The sequence below is a fragment of the Seriola lalandi genome, unplaced genomic scaffold, assembly GCF_002814215.2.
Source record: "Seriola lalandi dorsalis isolate HSWRI2012SDOR001 ecotype SW California unplaced genomic scaffold, Sedor1 jcf7180002054684, whole genome shotgun sequence".
Classification (NCBI taxonomy): domain Eukaryota; kingdom Metazoa; phylum Chordata; class Actinopteri; order Carangiformes; family Carangidae; genus Seriola; species Seriola lalandi.
In genome coordinates, this window is record NW_019525237.1 from 866042 (window position 1) to 890373 (window position 24332).

Consider the following 24332-nt stretch of genomic DNA (forward strand, 5'->3'; position numbering starts at 1 on the left):
GAGAGAGAGAGAGAGAGAGAGAATATACCAGCTAATGCATAGGTTCACTTTCTCTTAGCCTGACCGATGCGTCACTTTGGCTAAATGTCAACGCTAACCCTCGGCCAGACGAGGCCTCCCCAGCCTCTGTGGGTAACTTTAATCCAGTGTCACCACAGTCCGTTGGTCTGGTGACGTTCAGCATTAAGGCCGAGGCCGATTTTATCCCAGTCCCCATTATAGACGTGAGACAGTCGCACTCATCTGGAAGTATACATCCCGGAGGACTTGCTGAGGTGGAGATGAAGACTGAAAATCTCCTCCTGTGTGTTAAGGCCATATTGGGGAACATAGATTAGTATAAGAACTCCTACATGTCGTTCTCATAGTCTGGAAAAAACATCCGTCGGGGCCAAAGACAGAAACCAGAGAGCTACAGTAAGACTTTAATTTGTGATTCCAGGTACAGTATAAATCCTGGAGCGGTTTTTATTCGGAAAAACTGTGTATACGAAAGTTACAGTGGCAAAAAGCACCTGCACCTACAGAGCATTGTCTAACGATGAAACTCTTCCCATGCATTTGAACGCATCAGTCCCCGTTTCATGATCAGACGTGTTTTTAAAAGCTTCATTATGCAAGATTTCTTACACAGGGGGGGGGTCCACTAATTTTACACACCAGGCCTTGTTTACCAGTCATGAGGAGTCGGCGTGTGAAAACAGATGTCACAGCTGTCAGGTTGCATAATGGGAAAGTTTTTTTGTTTTGTTTGTTTGTTTTTTGTTGAAACCCTTTAGCATCGAGTTGTTCTTCTATTCCACACTGTCGAACCATATTACACACAGCAGCCTGTATATTATTTATCAGTTTGAATCACTGAAGCTTTATTATCTCTAAACGGTCAAAACTCAAGACTCCATCCATCGTTTTGTGCGTTACTTCATCCTGTGTTTCCTCAAAGTTCAGCCGGACTCGCAGTGTTTGGCATCGTGGGAAACTTTGTGATCTTCACTAGAAAAGAAATAAAAGTTTGTGGGTTTGAGAAATGTTTAGCTGCACAGCGTGAGTCTGTACTGACTGTCCTGCTGGGAGGGCAGCGATGATGAAGGTTTTACCAAAGGTAAAGGTTTACTTCTACTCTTCAACATTTCTTGATGGAGATATTCCATTTTATGACTTTATACTTCTACTCTTCAACATTTCTGATGGAGATATTCTACTTTTTACTCGACTGCATGTATTTGATAGATTTAGAGAGCGGTTCCTCTTCTCCAATATTAACCGGATCGACTGCGTCTGTTGACGGAAATATCACTTCCTAAATTGAGTTTTGCAACGTTCCTCAGACTTGATATATTGTTTTCCTCAACGGCTTCGTGCAGGGATTTCACCACACAACGCACTGCGCGCATAAATCAAAACCACATTTCAGTCTGATGGCTTGAACGGGTCGCGAGGCCCCGGACCCTCAGATCTGGAGTGTGTTTGTCTGGATCTCGTTGACCTGTGGTGGCTGCATCTCTCCATCAAACACGATGCCTTTACTCCCTCGCTCTTTCACTCCGGCTCAGATGTTTTTCCTGTTTTCTTCTTATTGCGTCTCTGTTATCCTGCTTCACTCTGTTCTTATTCCCTGTTAACTGCTGTGTATATACTGGTCCCAGTCTACCTGTCTACTCCAGTGCTGGTTCATGTGTGTGCGCCTCTGGACTCATGGAAGACAGTATGGCTGCATTTGAACCCTCCAGGCTTTTTGTGTGCGACTGCAGGGAAAAAAAAAAATCCTAAAATTAACTCTGACTTTAAAGATTTTGAGATTAACCCAGAATAATCTCCATGGGGAAGCTGGATCACTGCACACAGAAAAAGGGGGTCACATTATACATGGCTCCGCTCCGACAGAGTCTCAGGAACTTCATTAACTGGAGCTCAGCCTGTCTAAGCATTTCTACTTTTTCCAGATAAATACATCCACTCAAAACAAAACAAAACACAAAACCATCTCTTTCAGATCACAGAGAAGAAAAACACAATCTCCAGCTCGCCACTGGGGAATATCTAAAAAAGTTTCATCCACTAACAATAACTCAGTAATATTATAAGTATTCTTTTCTTCAGTTGCACCCAGTTTAACAGGGGCGACACAAATAATTCAATACACATGCACAAAGGCTGAGATATCCTTGCTTATGTTTGCAAGTATGGATCAAGCTCCAAAAACACCAGATTACACATTTCGCTTTCATGCATCTCCACTGTCGTTCCGCTGTCGAGCTGATACAACCCTGATGACATGTTTTTAAGATCATTTTCTCAGACTTGACAAGGCTGCACTTTGTTATACGCTGAGTAAACTGCTTACGTAATAAATGCGTGGAGTCCCCCCCCCCCCCCTTTTTGAAAAAGAAGGTTAGACGAGACATTCATTGTGCAGAAATCTCAGGGACAACAGACAAAAGTGAGTGTGGCACAAAAGGGGAAAGTAATAAAGACGTAGGCAAAATGATGAGAACTAAAAACTGAATAAAAGGGAAAAAACCTGGAGTGAATTGTTAGTTTTTAAAGGTTAAAATGTTTAAAAAGAAAAAGAAATTCACACGTAGCAAAGTCGATTTAATGTTGTATATAAAAGAAAATGTCGTGACACCAGAGGGGGAATAAAAAGGTTTGAGCTTGTTCTTATTAAACTTAAACTTGACATTCATTAAACTGTAAAAACACAGAGTCATTTGACCCTCTGATCCTCTGATTGGACATTTACGAAGAGCATTCAGCCGCTTTGTGCCATCGAGAGTTATTGACCGTGTGATTACGACTCCTCGCTTCTGCACAATGGATGGATATATGTTGTAGCTTAAAGCACAAGGTCTCGTTAAAGCAGGGACAGAGTTGAGCGGTTGTGAGTCACTGTTAGTAATTGAATTTTTTTGGTTCCTTTTTAACTTGATGGTTGATTGATAATGTTCACTGATTACAGCCACTGCAGATTTCCATCTTGTCTTTTAAGCTTTTGGTTTTTTGGTTAAATCCTCGGAGGGAGCAGAAATTTTGTTCCTCCATTTACCTTTCTTGATCTTTACATTCTTTCCTCGTTAACCCGTCGTCCTCCGCTCTCGCTCCTCCACAGGGGGACCACACGTGGGCGACCATGTTGGGACAGAGCGTGCGGCTGCAGCCGGTGCCCATCCAGAGCCTGTCGGAGCTGGAGCGAGCCAGGTTACAGGAAGTGGCCTTGTACCACCTGGAGGAGCGGGACCTGGACGTCAAGATCAGCATCCCCAGAGGTATGAGAGAGGCTAAAGCCTGGAGTCAATTAACTTAGCTTAGCATAAGACTGAATACAGCTAGCCCGGCTCTGTCCCTAGTTAGAAAATACACCTACCAGAACTATTAAAGGTCACTGTGTTTCCAGTATCTAAGTTGTTCAATCTCTATAAGCAGAAATGTAGAAATATCCAGCTACTAGCGGTAGCTTCATATTTAGCTTAGACATGAGAGGGGCTTTGAGCTTCCCATATATTTCACTTGTAAGACGCTTTCAATAAAATGTCTCACAAACCAGAGAAATGTAAATAGATTTAATAAGGGAGGGGTAAGTGTTCCTAAAATGATTTCCAAAGTTTCATGGTATTTAGGATTTGGCTGCCAAAGAGCAACTTTTCCCTAAACAGGAAATTCCCAACTTCATATTGGTCTTTAGTCAAAATGTTCATGTTTGGTAATTCTCAGTCTTTTTGTGTTTATCGTTTGAGATCTTTCACATCTTGGCTGATTCAAGATTTTCACAGTTTATTAAAATGAATTTTATTCTCAAAACCTTTTTGCAAGGTTCAAAAAGTACACAGTCTGCAGATAATGGGTTAAAACATTGAAACACACTCGTATGTGCACAAAAGGCCTGGAGTCAGGACCCCATGATAATACCGCATGCTTCTTGATCAATGGGACTATCGACGGTTTATCTTGATCGTGAAGCGAGCTGATGGTGACATGGTCAACCTGGCGCCAGTTAAGGGAAGATTTGCCTGGGTGAACCCACTCCCTCAGAGACTTAGGTTGAACTGCCCTTGAGGGCGAGGTCAACCCTCCAGCAGTTGGGAGGGAGCCATAACAGTCCGTCAGTGAATCTGAGGAATGATGCTGCGCTGTCTTTGGTCAAAGAAAAACATTTAGTACAAGTGTAAACTGTCCAAGCTGTCGGTTATGATAAGGAAAGGATGCTGTATGACTTGTTTAGTCACACACATGCCTCACTCGATATCTTAAATACTACTGAAAGGATTCTGAGTGGAGTTCGGTATTGACCATTTTTCATCTCCCCCCCCCAAAAGATATGGGGCTAGTTGTTCAGATAAAATCCAGATAAAACTATTATGAAAGAATATTTTGCAGCTGAGCTCAAATTAAGGTTATTTTAAGTCGCTTTAAACACAGTGTTTTTATTTTTCTGGTGTGGAAGAAGGCATTTCTCAAGCATTGAAGCTCTTTCATTAATCTCTGATAACAGCAGGAAATACCTCAACACTTTCCCCTCTGCTGCTGTTTACTTGCACAAGCCATTCCTCCTCTTGCCACTGGAACGGTTTATGTGCAGTCGTCTCATCCATCTGAACTCTAAACTACTAAATCCAGCCAATAAAAGTGAGACCGTCTCACTAACAAACCGTAAATCTTTCAAACACCTCAAAAAAGACCGCAGACCGGGAGGTTTCCTCTCGTATTTACTGGGGCTGGAGGGAGCGGTGAGGTCACGCAGATTACAAGCTGATTTCAAGTAACAAACACAGCTGATTGGTGTGTGTGTGTGTGTGTGTGTGTGTGTGTGTGAATTATCTGTCAGTAGTTCTCCTGTGAGACCGTTTGGTATGTGAGCTACTTTTCTCAGACTCAGCTACTCTCTCCCAGACTCCTGTTCTCTCTCTCTCTCTCTCTCTCTCTCTCTCTCTCTCTCTCTCTCTCTCTGAGTAGTTCAAGCTCAATTATACCTCATCAGCAGTCGGGGATTTTAATTCCCTCAAGGTCAAAACTTGCAGAGCGGGAAACAACCACTTTACTTTCTGCAACTTTTCTCGAAGCCACGTGCTCCAAAGGGCAGTTTCCAGGTGCTCTGAAGTTTTCCTCTCAATAAAACTTTTTTGCACACTTTCAATGAAGAAGAAGAAGAAAAAAAATTGAATCACACAAAAGTCTGCATGCTTGGCTGAGGTAGAAATATCAGTGATTGATTAAAAGCAAAATGAGCTCAACTCATGATATTCACATGTCTGTAGTGGATGGAAATGCACATTTTTCTTTCGCTGATTTTCTGGATATTCGCTCTACTTGACTCTTTGTTTGTATCTTTATCTGCCGAATGCATTTCCTTCCTCGGAAAACACTTGAAATCTTGGAACTGGCTTTTGTTTTTTTTTTTTCTTACATCAATGTTTACTTGTGAGCAAGCTTCTTCTTCCCTTGGTGTGAAAACCATCGGCAGGAAGATGAGCCGTGTGAAAACACTGCACTCACAGGTTATATTGAATATGTCCATTTTCCATGGTGATTGATTATGATTATTATCATTTTTTGTGCTCATGTTTTATGGGATGTGCACATCTACAACACATCTGGGTTCAAGCTAAAGGGAAGTTTGAAGTTTTCCATGCATTTTGCCATGAAAGAAAGCTAATTCATACCCAAGTTATTTTTAGTCATTAGTTCATTTGAACCGTTAGTCAGTCCAAAACTACATATGAGAAACTCTCAGTTTTACCCCTGTAACAAAGGCATGATGATGTGTTTTCATTCAGACCAACATGCATCCTGTGAGACTCCCGCTCCTCCCTACTCTCCTCACTTTCTGGAAACCTTTTGCCCTACATGAATGCTCTTCTCTGTTCTCCCATCTCCCATCAGACCAGGGTTCAATTAAACAGTAAAATTCATGGGAAAGTGAGTAAATCACTTCCTGTTTACTGCTTTGTGACTCAACCTGTTCAGATGTTTTCAGGAGCCAGAATTTCATGGATTTCTAGAGTCCGGGAGAGCCAAACAGTTAGTCATGGTCTCTGCATCATATCTTATATAATGTTTGTTCTGAGTCATGCATTATCAAAATCATAGACTCAAACTTTTATATTCAAAATCTGGGATGTGTCGGATGCCATGTGTTTCCCCTAATAGAAAAAACACCTCACCTTGAAGTTGCGATTTGTAAGCACCAGCTGTATTGACCCAAAACATGGCTTCAGCCCACGTAAACCCAGTCAGAGAGGGAGGATGTGGAGCTTGTAAGAAAAACAAACACTCAAACCCTCCGTCTTTTCATTGGAGGTGAAGTTGTTAGGTGATGGAAAGAGGCAGATAACTGTGGGAGAGTTTAATTTATAACACAGAAAACTGCATTTTCTTCCCCAACAAGTGAATGAACTAACAATACCTCTGATGCTAATACACTATGATACAAGGATTAGTGCAGTACATTAAGGGAATGTTGTATTTTACTGTGAAGGACAAAACCTAGTAGTACTGTGTGTATTTATAAGCATGCATAACCTAGCTGACGGTGTATTTAAGCTCAGTCATAACCACATCTGCCTATTAGGTGCTATGTAGTTATAGACAGCAGCTTAATCAATTTGTTTATACTTATATAGGAATACTTACATTAATAGATTGTCTCTGTTAGTTAAATGGCACGACTATAAAAACATTGTTTCATAGATACATACAACTGCCTCCAAACGGCAATCATAAGCATGAGTGTATAATAAGGCTAAACGGTTAGCATCTGCAAGGGGGGAGCTAATAGTCACTACAATTCAATTTAAAGAAATGTGTACCTACATTTTTCTCACAGGAAAACAATTCACCTGTTATAAATAAACCAACCAGCTTCTCACAACCTTAGATTTGGCACCAACGGAAAGCTAGAGCTAGCAGTAAGCTAAAGCTAGAAGTAAGCTAACAGTAAGCTTAGGCTAGCTGGACTTTCTCTGCCGCTAACAAGCTTTAGCTAATCAATTAAAACAAGGTAACTGAAGTCTGTTTTTGCACATGTTTTATATTCATTAATTTACTGTTTATCTAATAAGTTATGTTTAAAGTTTTAAGCTCGGAGCGTTGCAAACATAGCCTAAAATAGCTAAATGAATGTAGCTATTGTATATACTATAGTGATGTCTTTTTAGTTTTTTATTTAAAGAGTAGAGATAACAGAAAAGATGTTTATTTTCTTGTGTACAGTTGGATCATAATTTAAATGTCTGGCATGCAGACTGTGTAAGTAAGTGTGGGAACCTTCTTTCTCAGTTTCTCCCCTGGGGTGAAATCTCCCCCGTCCACCCGGTCTGTCGCAGTCTCAGCATCACCTCCCGCCGCCCTCCCCTCCCTGTTTCGGGTTTCTGTTGCTTTGTCTCCACCGGGTTTCTTCTTCTCCACTTCTGTTTCTCTGACTTTTCCCATCTTTCACTCTTTTGTTCCTCTTCATCTCCTCCTTTTTCTTCTTTCTCATTTCCCTCTTTTTCTCTCTTCCGTGCCATAAAACCGCCCTGGTTTGTTTGTACAAACTGGCTTGTTTATATGCCAGTCTTACCGTCATGTACATGCACGGCTCCATCATGTGTTGGCGTGTGAGGGAACCGTCTGTGGGCATGAGAGTGTGTGTGTTTCACTGGCAGGTTGCTGTGGATTCTTGGTGAAATGTGTCAGTTGTTATGAGACAGATTTGCTCTTATTTGGTTCGGTGCTGGGTTCGTTCTCATGCCCCATTCTCTGGATCTCTCTCTGCAGGGACCAGCTCGTTCTCTTCTTCCTCTGATCTTCTTTCTGTCTTAATATTTCTCTCACTTTATCCATCTTCATCTCAGTCTTCCTCCTCTCCACTGGGTCCTTCTCCCTCCTTCGCTTTCTGCTTTCAAACTTCATTTTCGAGCCAAAATTTTCTTTAACCTCCCAGGACCTGGCGTCCACATATGTGGACCTCACATTTTGGGTTCTCTAGACCACAATACTAACTTTTTCTCAACAAGGGCCCGGTGACCACATATGAGGATATTATACTGCCACTCAGTAATCGAAATTTAAAACTAATGTCCTCATATGTGGACATCATTTTTCTCAGGTCCAAATCAGCCTAAATAGCAAAGAGAAATTAAAAATGCACGCCATGCAAGAGTTCGGGTCTTAGGAGGTTAAATATTTTTGGAGCTACTAAGATGCGGGTTTTACCTCATTCATACCTCATTACCTCACTCTTTCTCTCTTTCCTTTTCTTTAAATCTTTACTTCTTCAGTTGTTAAACACCAATATGTTTTAATCCCTCAGACGTTTCCCGGAGAAATTACATTTACAGCAGCTTGAAGAAGAAAAATGACCCTAGGGGTCGTTTGTGGACGCAGATTATGACCCATAATTACATTTTATTGTTAAGGGACGTCTGACACTCTAGTGGCACCTTAACCGTAACCATGGCAACGAACATCCTCTATTTTTGCCCAAGCCATTGTTGCTGACACCTAACCAACCTATCAAAAGCTTTACCATGGGATTGTCACATCATAAAAAGGTTAGCTTTTTATTTTCCCACTGTAGCTTTTAACAGTTTATCTGTGGGGTCATCTCTAATTCAGGAAATGCCCCGTATCCGAGGGCCGGGGCAAACGACCCTACAGTTTATAGTCGTTAGGGTTGGAGAACTATTTGGCTCAGGAATTCAATGATGCACCTGATTTTAAATAGAAGCAGCTGAGCACATTGTGAAACGGCTTTAAAAAAGCCAGATGTGCTGGATTCAGGCGACTGGTCGCCATTTTTGTACAATTTGTTATCGGCCCCTGATGCAGTTATCTGAAAGTTTCTGCCAAGAACAAATAATGATGCAAAACTGCAGGAGAAATATCTGAGAGTCTTTTATACTTAGAAACTCCAGGTCTGCGTTCCCTCTCTGTGTTTGTCTGTCATCTCGGCTCTCTGTGAATGTGCATTATGTAATCATTCACTGAGTTCATATGTGTGTGTACATGTACACACACACTCGGTCGGTAGGAGATCAGGCTCAGCTGGAGGTGGCGTGTGCGTGGTGGGAGGGGCCGAGCGCTTTGGAAATAAACTTTAATTTCCTGTAGTCATGGGAATTTGACCCCTTTATCCTGACAGCTCACACACATTCACACACATTCACATGGGCACAAACACACTTTCTTCTCCTTTCCCTTGCTTTTTTAAAATTTTGCAAATTTTTAAGGAAGGAAAAGAGACAAATTTCCACCTTTTTAGCATCACAACTATTTCACAAGGCACATTGTGCAATGTTGGGAGCCCCGCTCGTTCCTTAATAGGGAAAAGACCCAAACTTGAATTAGTGATTTCTAAACAGCAGCTTTACAAACCCAAACAATGGATTCTTCTACGTAAGCCCAGTCAGAGGGGGAGGATGTAGAGCTAGTAAAAAAGAGTCGAAACAAAACACACACACTATAAACACAGTATAAACATAGACACACACACAATAGAGCTGCTGCAACAGATGCCCACTCATTCTTATTCGTCAACCACCAGCACAGATTTGCTGTTGCTGCACTGAAATTATCTTCATGTGACTGAAGGGGCTTTAAGGAGGCACAACATGTCAGGAATGGATGTTTTCTCACAGTCCAAGTGAAATTAGATTGAATTTTTATAGCGCAGAATACAGGTCGTCTTTGTAAAACTACACGTCCTAAAAGGGATTTTTCCATCTGTTGGTGTCATGACAACGTCCCGTGTCTCTGCGTTAGTTTTTTCCCCACAGAGAAATTCTTTGCATGTAGTCGATGAAAGCATTGAATTTTACGCTTAATCACATGAAGCAGTAACATCATAACAGCCTGGGACATAAGAATGAAAGAGCCACCGGCACTGAGCTGCTGCTAATATTAGCTTTCTAGCTAATGCATCTCTCTCATGGACACTTTAGGGTATTCACTTAAAAACCAATGAGAATGAACATGTTGTGTTGAAATATAAAATTGAGCTTAATCCTAAACTGAATTGACAATGTTGAATTTATTCGAGGCTTCACTGCTGCCTGACGAGCTAACGATAGCTACTGTGAGCTAACGATAGCTAAGCTAAGCCTTCTGTGTATACACAGTTATCTTTATCCACAAATCTTTATTTTTTCATTCAGTACTAATAAAGGTTAGTATTACATTTGGAAATCATTTCAGTGCAAGGGAAGAGATGATTTCAGATGTTTTAAAGGTTGATTTTTTTTTTTTCACCTTTAGTTCAAGGCCCTTAAATATTATATACTGTATATTTCTCTCCAGTCTTTTGTCATAAACCCATACACACACACACACATACACATACACATACACACCAAAGCCCTTTGTCTTTCATGTCTGGGGCGGTACAGCCATTAAGCAAAGGGGCTATTCAAACAAACAGCGAGGTCTCGTCCATTGAAAGGCTCCATGCTATTCTTAGAACTGAGGAAGAGGTACAAGCACTCAGAAGCAAGAGATAATAACTGAAAGAGAGAGGAAAGAAAAGGTCGTAATGAAGGTTTGAATTGGCTGTGTGAGTGTGTGAGTGTGTGTGAGTGAAAGAAGAGATGATTGAGTTTATTAAGTTAATTGAGAGCTGATAAAAGGACAAGAGATGAATGTTTCCTTCATGTATAGGCGAGTGTTTGTGCAGCGATCCTTCATCATCTTAACGAGCACTGCACATGGAAATACACATGAACGGTGTAAACACACTTACATAACTAAATAAATGAAAGACAGACATCAGAGAATGAATACAACAGTCTTCATTGTTCGGGCATTGTTTGTTGGTGATGCACATACTTGAGCATCACTAACAATTTTATTCATGGTGACTTTTTCTTTTTCTTTTTGTTTTTTTCTCACAGAAATACGCAAACGGAGAAAATCTCTGCGCAGGAAGTTTGACTCGTTTTCAAAGGAAAAGAAAGAGCGAGGTGAGTTCAACACGAATACACAAGACACATGGTCAGACACGACACAGTCTCCGGCTACATTTGGTCTCCTTTCATAATCCGTGTTGAATGTGTTTTTTCTTTTTTTTTTCCTATGACGCTCCTCCATGACCTGACACCCACAGACTCAGTGTTTGCTGCAGTAAATATGACCAAACACAAAAGCCCCTTGTCCTTATTGAAACGGCATCATCGCCACTGACGTCCAGCGGCTTTTACCGCTAATGGTCTCGCATTCTTGAAATACTGTGTTTATAAAACATAAGAGGCTCAGGCCTGCAGACTGACTCACGCAGGGTTCACCCAGTCAAGCTTGTGTTTCATTGTTTCTGCTGCTTTCCTGCGCTGTTATAACATAAACTAAATAATGAATGGGCACAAACCTCGTAGAGCTGTTCCACAGTCACGCTGTGTCAGCAGTACAGACGCAAACACAGCTCTTTCAGAAGGGCATGTTTACGTGCACACCGCACCGTAAATAAAAGATTATTCATTACAATTACGTTGTTTAAAGTGATGTAATTTCTCTGTTTGCTCATGTTTTTTTAACCCAGCTATCGGATAAATACAAACTCTGATTAAAGGAGCTATTTGTAAGTTTTGCTACTGCTACATAGCTAGCGTTAGCATTAACAGCTGTTTACTTACCAGTCTGGAAGAAACGCTATGAGATCAGCGTCAAACTACGTACGTAAACACAACGATGGCTGAAGCTCTTGGCAAGACTTGTAAGTAGCTGTTGATGCTAACGGTGGCTATGTAGCAATAGCAAAACCTTACAAATGGCTCCTTTTTAAAAAGTAGTGTGGCTAATCTCTCTTTGACATGCTCTGTTGTATTTTCAATCTTTGATAACCAACCAAATAAAATAGGCGACTGCCCCAAAGGTTTCAACATTTTGGGGGAAATAAAGGCACAATCATAACTAGAGCTGACGTGATTGGGTTTTAATTGTCACTCTTTCGCCCTCTCTCTTTATACTTCATCATAATTTACTTTCTCTACCTCCTTCTCCTTTTTTCTCTCTATCTGCACCATGTGACCCCAACCTCTCATAAAGAGATGTTCTCTATTCCCAGGTGATTATCACAGCAGGGCGAGATTCTAGCCAAAACACACAACACACACACACACACACACACACACACACACACACACACACTCTCCCAGGATGTCTGTGCAGGTCTGTAAATCCTGCCTCCAGCCTCTTACACACAGGGACTTAGCTGAAGCCAACCCTGCTAATCAAAACACAGAACATTGGGACCTGGCAGCGCTCCCGCTGGCTCTGCTCCCCCACTACTGAAGGCATGACTGTGCGGCCTTCAGGGGTCAGCAGGTAGCAGATTACATGTAACTGGATTACATAGTGGTAACTGTCATCTCGCTGGAGTTGGTGTGGGAGAAGAAATTGTGTTTTTGTTGTTGTTGTTTGCCAATATGTTGGGCTGTGAGGAATAATGAGAAGAACCACAATGTTTGTTTTTTAGGTTTTCCAGCTTTGCCCTTGATTTGATAAAGCATTCCTGTGGTGCATAAGTCTGAGATCTCAGATCATCTGTGCCTGGGTTATAAATGGATGAAGGCAACAAATTTTCCTTTATAAAGATGCAACAATCTCACAGCGACGTTTTAACTCGCTTTCAAAGCTCCTCAGACTGCGGCTTGTTGATCTGCTGTCTTTCCCCTTCGGCGCTCTCTTACTACGTCATAGAACAGACAGATGGTTCGTCCAATCACCTGCCAGGTATTTATTGGAAAGCGCCTTCCCTTTTCCAAACGGTTTCCAACTAAACCTTCCCTGATGGTTCCGTGTAACCAACCGTTTGGTGCATCAGGATATCATGACAAGGTTTTTAACAAATTTTAGTTCTTTAGTTGCTGCTTTTAAGTCTCAGATCTCCTTGCAGAAGCAGAGAATACACAACATTTGATGAACATGAATAATTTACTTCCACATAAATGCTAATGCGGGAGGAGTCTGAGGGAGTCAAATGGCTGAAGGCAGCTGGTGGTGTCGCAGCTTGGACACAGAACCCAGTGTTGGTGTGTGCGGCTAAAGAGCGAGGGCCAAATCTTAATTTGGACGACCTGTGGTGTTAAGAGGTGAGGACCTGCTTAAAACAAACTAGGTCATGTGTTTGTACCTGTTTCAGACAAAAAGCCTGCCATCATCCTCCTCCTCCTCCTCCTCCTCCTCCTCCTCCTCCTCCTGCGCCCCACTGATCTCTCACATTGTCTCGACATGATGCGTCGTACAAACCGTCTCTCTCGATCTGCTGCTTTGGCCTCTCTCTAGTGTTTTCTCAGACTTTATTCTCAGGAAACAAGGGTCAACTAGAAGTTATAAGCTTCCTATAATTTGCTCCTGTTTTTGTGTATGGACCAGGGGGGTTTACACAGAGGACAGTCTGTTAACTAAACACAAGGTTTGTAAATCTCCGGAGGACCAATATTATCATCCAGCTGCTGGTGTGGTGACAGAAAAAAAATAGGAGCGAGTGCTGAACAGCATCTAAATATATCTCCTCCAGTCTTCCAGTAACAGACGCTCCCCTGAGAAACATTAAAGAGGAATAGCAGTGAGATTCCTGAACAATCAGGCATGAACCAGTCAAACACATGCAGCTGTGTTGCTGTCTGACTTATTTGCTTTACCTTCAACTGAGAACCAGGCAGCTTCTTGGACAGGATTTTATCCATATTCCCCAATGCTGCACAAATCTACAGAGTCCTAAATGTGACAAAAGGAATAATAATAATAAGGAACAGCAATAAAAGATCATCAGATTAATAAGAATTATAACTGAATACATCAATAAATAATGCTAGCAAATATTTTGACCAAACCTTCCTCCTTTTTCTTTACATTTTATATCATCATTTATCTGTTAATGTCTAAATGTCTTATTAGCTGGGCTGCCGGCTCTGATAAGTGTTTTCCAGCAGTTCCAAGCTGCCACAGCCAGCCATTAAATCCTCAACTATTTACTTAAACAAGCACACACCTCGAGCGCAGGCGGCCAACACTGTCATCGTTGGCATTAAGGTGCCAGCAAACGTGGCTGTTCCTGCCAACAGACGTCAAGACTGAGGAATAAGCACGGGCTTACCGATCAAACTGGGCCATGAAGTGCAGTGCGTACGACATCGATCAATGGAAAGAGCGCATTCTAGTTGGCGGGGGATGTTGTTTTTTTTGTATTTTAAATGTCCTGGGGTTACGCGGGGTGATGTGTTTGTTTTTGTTTTAGAGCAATGATTCATCGTTTTAATAAGCAGCGAGAAGGATAATTTAATGTTATTAAATCAAAATAAGGTTGAAAAATGGCAGCTGCTGATGAAGATGAGAGATGAATGTTTGTATTGTTTCCATGTAACACCACACTGAAACGATTACAACACAAAACACAACCTCTAACCTCCTAGTTTCCGGTCTAGATTGGCATGCATCATATGTATATACAAGCAGCCATATGTGGTCGGTGTGTACTGTACTAAAGGGATTGTTCCACGGGTTTCTACCACAGAACCCGGGTTCATATTTGGTTTCTTTGCCCCTCAAAACACTGCCTGACCTGGGGGAGGCGTTTTCCGAATTACAGGCAGAAACAAAATGTTGTATCTGTCATTTTATAAAGCAGAAATAACTTACCGTAAAAGCAGCCAGCAGCTGCTTTGAGAACAACAACAACACTGTTTTAGTTTTTTTTTCATTAACTGACTAATTAACCTAATCTTTATAGCTCTTAAGATGCAGCTGAAACGCAAGGAATGCACAGCTGGGATTTAAAGATCCTAATTTAACCCTAGTTCAGTTACTGTGGCTGCTTTAGTAGCTGGAGCTGTTTGGCAGAAAGGAGCATAACATAGTAAATGACCATTATAATGGTCGTCTCAGTCTTTTAGAGCAGGTTTCATAACCTGGATGAGCCATTGTGTTTTACAATATCTGCTTAGTAGCCAAAAGTGAATTGTGACTGGTTTTGTTTTCATCGTTAGCTCTGTGACTCCCAGCAAACTTATACGTGTGGCTAACAAGCTAATGCTAGTTGGCAACCGGCCAATAAGGAGCTTATCCGTGAGCCTGGCACCTGGCGGAGGCCCACGTGGATGAGGGCAGGTCAGAGTCGATCAATCACAAATCAAGAAGCTGAAAGTTGAACAGAAGAAAAACGTTTTGCTCACTCCCAGATTTACTTTACAGCAAGAAATTCTGTCTGAGAGATGTTTTAATGCAAGTTGATTATAAATCTCAAACTGATGTTTGATGCTGAAATTGCCAAATCCTGCATCACAATGTAAGATTTAAGATGATTTTATATGTTACGTTACTGTAAGTAATGAATAAACTCTCAACTCAACCTGTGAGTTATTTCAAGATGAGTCAATCCCGTATCTTTAAAGCTTTGCGGGGCATCCTGCCATTGGCTGTCTGACCCGCTTGGGACTCCTCTCAGTGTGACTGTGTGCACGTGTGTGTGTGTTGGTCCTCCATGTGTTTTCATTCAAACAAATCGCGGCGGTTAACGATTCTTTGGATGTGAGCATTTTAAGTTTAGACGGAGCCTGATTAATCTGCTCGGTGTTTCCTGCTTCGTGCATGTGAGTGACACATGCAGAGTGAACTCTAATGCCTCAGTAGCCTTTTATAACCCCAGTCTATTCCTGTGTATTTTAGGCGCTGTAAAAGTGGAGGAGTCGCTTTATATTCCAGCTTTGCAGGATGGATAAGAGCTTGTCCTTAAACTGGACGGATCAGGGTTACAGAACCTGCCCCACAAAAATCATATTAAGATTGTTTTTTCTTTTTTTCTTAAAATAAGTTTAAAAAATCTGAGATGGCCAGAAGATAATTTTGTTTCCAGTGCTTTATGCTAAGCTAGGCTAACCACACTCCTGCTCCATTGCACACAGACTGAGGTTGGTGTTGCTCTTCTTATCACACTTAAGGGAAAGAAGAGTAAAAGTATTTCCCAAACATACCGTCAATTCTAGAGAAAAATCTTGAAACGAGTTGATTTGTTTTTGGGACAATGTTGAAATAAAAATTATATTTAGGGATCAGTAACGGACAAATCTAACATTAGATTTCCAAATATCAAACCTGCAACCCTTATCTTTCATCATTTTTAAATTTTCTTTGCAGGTTTTTACTTCCAGAGAGCGTTAGTTTGTGTTCGTTTCACCAACTTCAGGCAGCCGTGTGCGAATATCTGCAGATGATTGTCTGTTTTCTCTCGCAGATTCAATCTAATCAGCTCTCTTAATTGTTGCTGTCGCTCATTAATCCAAGCCGCTGCTTTTGTTATTGTTGTTCTTAATGCCCTTAGTTCACCTCTCTAACTGGATTTTTACTGCGGGTTGTGCCAGATCGAGGCGTGTGCTCGAACTGTTGTGGTCATGTGACGCAGCACAGCGAAGGATTTGCGGCTTTAACCGAGCTGCCGACCACGAAACTCCCGCGATGACGGCGTCAACCTGCAGCCTGTACCGCTGGCGTCGCAGTAAGCCTGTATCAGTCTGAGTGTGATGTCTGGTTTGTGACTGCGGCTGCTCTAACAGGATTACCTGGTTATCCCTCTCTAGCCTGCGCTCTCCATCCACCCCGTCTCTTCTTATACCCCTCGTCTACCTGAGCCTCTAATCTCTGTGTGAAGGGCCGTGGCGATCGCTGCGTTCCCAAGTTAACGAGGTTGCACGTTCATTTCATCATCAAGTCCATTATGTGTCCACCACTTCAGGCTCAGCTCTCCCTCACTCTCGGTCTCTCCGCCCTTACAGAGGCACATCCACTTTAATCTCTCCTGCTCCATTTATTCTGATACTGGTCTCTCATTCCGTCGCACCAACTCTTCTCGACGGCGGCGGAACATAAATGAGGCGGTTAGAACCAAACTGAGCCTGAAAAAGGCAGGACAAGATCCCGAGGCGCGTGCTACAAAAGCAGGATTTTGGGGTTATCGAGGTAATTTCAGGTTGAACTCTGGATTTTCAGTAAATCACCATGGTAACTCCTTACTTTCCCCGGAGCAGGTGAAACTTCAGAGGATCAAATCAAAACCAGTCAACAGCCCCAACTACTAACCAATCAGATCCATCATTCCTGCAGGATCATGTCATATTAAGTGCTTTTATTATCACGTTAAATCCAACTGAGCCAGTTGATAACCAGCTTTTGGTAGTACAGGTTATCCAGGACAGCCGAGGTTTGGTTCAGTTAAGCCAGATATCAAAAAGTTATCCTGGTTATGTTGAATTTGCTTCGTGGCGCCGCAGGCCTCTGGTTTTCAGGTTGGTCTCCGGTTGGAGTTCATTTGTGGGTGCGGAAGCAAAACAAATCAACATGATTTTGTGATTAGCGATTGTGATTTTGAGCATTCATTCGTTGGATTAATATCAAGGAAGTGATCTGTTTATGTGATCTGTATAATTATGCAACAGCAAACATAAATGAATCGATAACCATGGCAACACTGTGACATTCCTTGATGCATTATGTGTTCACTATGATTTATCATCCTCATGTCACTCGTACTACAACACGATGAGGTGGATGTAAAAAAAAAAAAAATTTCATATCAAGAATGCAGCTTAAATAAATTTGAGAAACCTTCATTACACACCTGATACACCTGAAACTGTGACGTCACGGCTTCGTGTGTGTGTGTGTGATTCCACTTCGTCCATCATTTCTCTCTGAACAAAAAAAAGAGTCTGTCACCGTGGAGATGAAAGTGGAGCCATCTTCCTGTTGTGGAGTTCAGATGCTATCAGCAGACAGGAATGTGTTCCTGCAAATAAAACCAGACTCGGTCGAGGCTCCAGTTCTGCTTCGGCCTCTGATTTACAGCGTCAGCGTCGTCACGCTAAATCTGCTTAATGTAAAAAAATAAAATGTTTTTCCTGGAGAAGAAGAAGTGCTTTTTCTAAGTGTTTTTTTAAAATGATTTTGACAGTTTTTCAAGAATTATGAAAACTTTGCTCCGCTCTTAAATGTCCAAATGAAGATTTAGTTTAAAAGCAGGAAAGGGGGAGACTTTGTGTTTTCTATGACGGATGTGATGTTGGACACGTTTAGGAAATATTTAACACTTAACACAGACTTGAAATAAATAATACTGACAGTTTCTTTTTATTTTTTATTTTAATTTCTTTATTAATCTTCTCATTTATCTTGATACTGAGTTCGGGGCTGGTGTCTGAGGATATGAACTGCAAAGAGAATGAAACAATGTGGATCCATGGAGTTTTTTATAAAACACCAAATAAGTGTATCATCTCCTGTGTGAATCATCCTCTGAGAGCTTTTGAGTGTCTCTACCATATCAGGGAAAAGTCTGCAACCATGTCTCTCTGGACCGTCGGATTAAGCCAGATTGATAAGCACTCGCTTCCCTTCTTTATTTATTTATTTATTTCTGACATCCAGACCACATTTCTTTCTACTTTGCTAAAACAAAAGAAGCTGTGTTCACTCCTCTGTTGTGGGAACTGTTGTTTCTCTCACGCTTAAACACTTAATAAAGAGATGGTTTCATCAACTTTTAAACAAATAAATTAACTTAAAGGCTTTTTTTTTGCCTTGAGATTCAAAAGTATCATCAGTGTTGCATTGAACCAGAAGGATGTTAAAGAGGTTTAAAAGAGGCTGTGTCGCTCTGTAGAGATGATGGGAGTCGGGTGTCAGTGACCATTTTCACATGACACATAACCTTTGGATCCGTTGTCAACTGTTCATCTTGAAGTGGAAGTTACAGCTTCGGGTGTCTCACTCGTCTCCTCTTTTTCTCCTCCTTCAGAATCCGCTCCCAAGGCGTTCGGCATCCCCCTCTCCCAGGTGATCGCCAACGACCGGGCGTACAAGCTGCGGCAGGACGCCCTGAAGGAGAGCAGGCGCGACTGTCTGGACCTGGAGGCCAGCATCCTGCGCTTCCGGGCCGAGAAGCGGCAGTTCTTCAACGGGAACAAGCCGCTGGTCGGCTCCTCGTCCATCACGGGCGGAGGAGGGCCCGGGTCACCCTCCGCCAACTCGGTGGCTCCGGCGCCGATTTTTGAAAACCAGAACAAACCGCTGTCGCCCACGTTTCTGGATAACACCGGCCGAGGACAGAGGAGGGTGAGGATGAATACACACACAGGCATCTCCGAATTGAATATATATATATATATATATATATATATATATATCCAAGAAAAAGTTTATTTATAAAAAAAAAAAGTAATATAAAAGTTTTATTGAATTTTTACTTTGTGGATCCAGAGAGAGAAACAGAAATAAGCTTTATGAACGAACACAGTCATGCAGGAGTGCCTCTGTAACACTGTCAGATGGATCAGTGACCTTTGACCCTTTGACCTTCTCCTCTGTGTGTGTATGGGCTGTAATGAAGGCCTCCACAGTTCAGCTAGTTAATCTCCGACTGCATCTCCAGCTGTAAACATTTTCACAACAAATTCCTCTATTTGTTTCCACAGTCATGTGTTTGTACGTAAAATGCTGCGTTGGTGCTGTGTGTGTGTTTTTTGCTCTTCTGTCTGTGTGTGTGTGTGTGTGGGTGTGTGTGTGTGTGTGTGTATGTGTGTGTGTGTGTGTGTGTTAACTCTCTCTGCGCTCGAGGCCATCACACCCTGCAATTCCCTCCACCTTGATCTGGAAACGGTCGTTAGCTTAAGCCGGTAATGAGTATTATTACAGCCGCAGCGCGCGGTAATCGAACCCGAACCAGCGATCAGTGAGGTAAACACTGCACACACAGTCCGGCCTGAGCGCAGGCGTGACAAAAATAATCACATCATACTGTAGTCAAGGGTTGCACCTAATTATCTGTTGATTACTTGTTTGATTAATTCCCTGTTCCCTGTTAAAATGTTAAGAGTGAAAATATCCATCACAATTTTGTGTTTATTTAGGTTTTTTTTTGTGAGATCAAAGGGTTTAAACCCTGAAAATATTTAAATTACACAAGAGCATCATTTCCACCGGGGGGCGTCAAATTCAAAAAATGTATTTTTGTCTCTGACTTTTCAGTTTTCAGTTTGATTTCAGTCCCTGAAATCTTCCTAAACAGAGTCAAGTCAGAGGTGGAGAATGAGCCTGAGCCTGTGATTGGCCGAGGTGACACCTGCGGCCTGAGACGCTAGAGAATCGACAGTTTCTGTTTTTCATGTTAAAATAACAGCTGTTATTATTCATAGTGAGTATTCTCATAAAAAAATAGTTAAAAATAAGACGTTAAAGGACAGAAGCAAATACAATATTTATCATAAAGTGTCACGTCTCTATTAACAAAATGTTCCATAGAAAATGACACGACATGAATTTCTTGTTTACTTTTAATTTGGAAAGACCTGATATCCAGTTGTATCAGAATACAAGACTGATAGATTATATAAATACAGTCATTTTTTCCTTTTTAACTCCTGACGTCACTCCGCAGGCCGCCACACGTGTGTAATGTCTGATTACATGTAATGGACGTGTTGAGTTGGGCCATAAACTTTATTTAGTTTAACATCCAGCAGATGTTTGTGAGTCGGAGAAACAAAATGTTTTTTTTATTATATCCGACAAGTAAAAAAACTTTAATTTAATATAGAAATTAATTGTAAAGTTAATTAGTCAGTTAATTAACATGGGACACAATTTTTGTCCAAATAAACTTGAATCTCTCCCCCACACATGCCGACACACACTCCTCCACCTCCGCTCCAGCTTGTATAAAAATAAACATGTATAAATGACTGAGTGTAAAAAATATTATAATCCAGTTCTCCTATAAACTGTTTGAAAAACTTTTTTATTTTCCAATCTGTTGATATCATTATTTAATATAAAACAGAAGTTAAGTTTGTCTTTTCATCTTTAACTGCAGGATAAGAGTCTGAATGTTTGTGTAGAAATCCAAACTTCACATCACTAAAAATCCCCACTTAATGCGTTTAAATGATGAAACGGGTTTATATTATCTGAACTAATGACACACACACACACACACACACACACACACACACACACTTGGCTGGAGATCTTCAGGTTGATAGATGACGCAGCTGCAGCTCGGTGGCGTTACACCGATGACGTACACAGTCGGAGTGAAGGTTGAAATTTAATGGCTGGAACAAGATGTTTAGTGGAAGAGAAGAAGAAGTTGCTGTGACGACTTTATAACGTTAAGTAGCCGCACCTCCCCCACGTGGACTAGGAGGGAGATTTATGCATAAGTCTCAGGTTTAAACTTTTCCTAATGGCAGGTTGCAGGTTGTGTATCATACTTGATATTTTCATGTGAGTGTGCCACTGCTTTTTCTATATTTCAGGAATTCAAACCAGGTTTCCTAAAATACTGAAGGTTTTAAACGAGACAAAACTTCCATTTACTGAATAAATATCTTCTCGTTTCGTGGCTCCTGAGCTGAAAATTCCTCCGACTCCAGAAATCACTGTCGACAAGTGATTTATATTTTCTGTGGTATTCGTTTTTTTCAGCTCCTCAGGTATTTATTGGATGCCAACTCTGGGATGAGACTCTTCTGTTCTCCTGCCATCCGTCTGAAAATGTTCTTTCCTTTTTTTTCCTCCGTCACTGCTCGTCTTTCTGTCTCCATCATGCAATGTAAATGTTTTCTTTCCCTGCTTTGTCTGTTTCTAATTAGTCTTGATCTGTTTCTCATCCAGTTAAACGTCAGCGTCTCTCTCTCACTCACTCTCTCTCTCTCTCTCTCTCTCTCTCGTCATCCCCTCATCACTGACTTCATAAATCACTCTCTGGATCACACGTATTAGTTTGATGTTGTTCAAAACCACCAACAAACTAAAGCAAAAGTTTCTCCTCTGATTTACATTTGGTAAAATCCATTAGAGCAGGACACTGGATCTTTTGAAGCTGATAGCAATTATTAAAAGTTTGAAAAACCTGATCGTAAAACAGCTGATGTAACATACAGATGATACATATTTTACTTGCATTTATCATTATATTCCACTGTGCGTGACATTTCATTCTAGATCTGGTCAAATCATGTAGTTATTATAATTATAATCTTAACTCAAGGTGTCACTTATTAGCTTTTTATGGAGCTTTCAATCGCATCCCACCAGAAAAAGCTAGTAAGTGGACCTTTAGTTTATCTTATTTATTTATTTTTGTCAAAAATCCATTTAAATGTATTTTTATGAGTTGTGACCAAAACAGGAAGATTTGAGTGTTGAAAAACAAACGTCACTGCCCTCTAGTGGACAAAGTATGTAACGACTTTTATTTTTTAAACTCAACCTTCACATCATACAACTTTTAACTTCTCTTAACATCTGTTCTGAATATTATGAGATCATTTTCTTTATTTATAGATTTCCTGATACATTAACCTGAGGAGCAGATTATCCAGCACCACACCACTCAACACCCGTATGACTGGAGAAGAAACACAATTAAAACTAAAAATGAAATAATCTCTCGCAGGGGGGTCTGTCGGTGGACTCCATCTCCGACCTCGTGGAGAGTCAGTCCCGCCTGCTGGAGGCGCTGCAGCTCTCACACCCGGCCGAGCTGGAGCTGAAGAAGGCGGCGGGCGGCGGCTCGTCGGAGGGGAGGACCCAGAACAAGCTCAGCCTCAACCCCATCTACAGACAGGTGCCCCGCGTGATGGAGAGGTGCTGCAGTCACATCGAGACCCACGGTGAGACACGGGGGGGGGGGGGGGGGGTTGTTTTCTTTTCTCTCGTGCACAAATGTAACAAACCCTCAAAACGACTGATAACTACTGCTGCTGGTTGTCCATGTAAATGTACATTAATTAACAAAACTTTAATGAAGCCTTTCGTCTCCACAGGTCTGCAGACTGTGGGGATTTTCCGAGTGGGAAGCTCGAAGAAGAGAGTGAGACAGGTGAGGACACACACACACACACACACACACACACACACACACACACACACACACACTAAAGTTTCAGGTGAGTGGCTGCATCATTTCCATCAGGGTGAAATTCACAGGCTCATCATGAAAATATCAAAGGTGAACACTAAACTGTGAGTGTCTTGAAGCTGGGGACAAATGTTACTTATTATTATTATTATTATTATATATATAAGAAACATCAGTAAAAGCTGCTGTGACGCTTTTAAGATTTGGAAAACTCACCCCTCCATCTCCGTGTCTCTCCACCACTTGGGTTGAAGATGACGAAGTGCGGAGGTGTCGGTGCAGCAGCATCATCAGTTCACTTCCTGTCGTGACGTTTGATTCACTGTCCGTGTTTCCTGTCGCGCCTCGTCACGGATCACTGGCAGATAATTATAATCTGATGATGTGTGATATCCTGTTTTTGAGAAATCTTGTTCACCGGGGAGAAGTGGTCTTTATTTGACCTCCTCGTGTGTGTGTGTGTGTGTGTGTGTGTGTGTGTGTGTGTGTGTGTGTGTGTGTTCTCCTCAGCTGCGGGAGGACTTCGACGTGGGGGTGGACGTCCAGCTGGACGAGGAACACAGCGTCCATGATGTCGCAGCGTTGCTCAAAGAGTTTCTGAGGGACATCCCTGATCCTCTGCTGCCCAGAGAGCTCTACCCCGCCTTCCTGCACGCCAATCGTACGTCCACACACACACACACACACGCACACACACACACAAACACACCCATTGGTTGATGAATTGATTGATAATACTCATCTCCTCCTCCTCCGCCTCCTGCAGTGCTGAGAGGAGCAGACCAGCTCCAGTACCTGCAGCACCTCCTCTACCTGCTCCCTCCCTGTAACTGTGACACCCTGCTGCGCCTCCTCACCCTGTTGCACACCGTGCAGAGCTTCGCCCAGGACAGCATAGGAACCAACGACGAGGAAGTACGACACAGCTGATCCGTTTTTAAAGGGGCAGTTTACTCATCATTGATTAATGTCTGAGGAAATAACCCTGATGACTTTTATATATATCTCAGTATATCTGACCATTCTGTATTTAATCTGTCCATTAAAGGATTACACATTAAACTGGTGAAACGCCCCTTTAAAGGACCATACTGATTGATTTGCATGTTTAACGACGTCTCCAAGAAAGATACAACATCCAAGATTTGAGAGTCTAGAAAGAAATCTTAATATTCAACACGGCTACGTTGTTGGGAAATTTAAAACACACGTGTATTTTGTTTTCTTGCTTTTTTCCCACTAAAAGTTTGATGTTTGTGATGTTGAAAAGAATCTAAAACAATATGTTGTGTTTTTGAAAATGATAGAAAACGTCCTCTGTAGTACTTTAAAACTAGACAACCGTTGTAATAAAACTACATCTCACATCCTTCCATCCAAAATCCTCCTCTCGCCTTTCTGTCCTTCCTCACATCCTCCTCCTCTTCACTCCTCCTCCTGCTCCCTCCCCCCTCCC

The 24332-nt window shown here is 41.7% G+C and overlaps 1 protein-coding gene across 4 annotated transcripts in view; it reads left to right on the top strand.

Moving 5' to 3' along the window:
* The window catches only part of arhgap36 (Rho GTPase activating protein 36), a 58992-nt gene that overhangs the window by 30169 nt on the left and 4491 nt on the right, over positions 1-24332 (top strand). For all 4 annotated transcript variants that reach the window (XM_023422710.2, XM_023422711.2, XM_087178342.1 and 1 more), the window contains exons 2-8: positions 3110-3266; positions 10863-10931; positions 18752-19068; positions 22412-22628; positions 22782-22837; positions 23387-23537; positions 23643-23791. In XM_023422710.2, the coding sequence (XP_023278478.1) occupies positions 3110-3266; positions 10863-10931; positions 18752-19068; positions 22412-22628; positions 22782-22837; positions 23387-23537; positions 23643-23791 (1116 nt within the window). The remainder of the gene's footprint in view (positions 1-3109; positions 3267-10862; positions 10932-18751; positions 19069-22411; positions 22629-22781; positions 22838-23386; positions 23538-23642; positions 23792-24332) is intronic.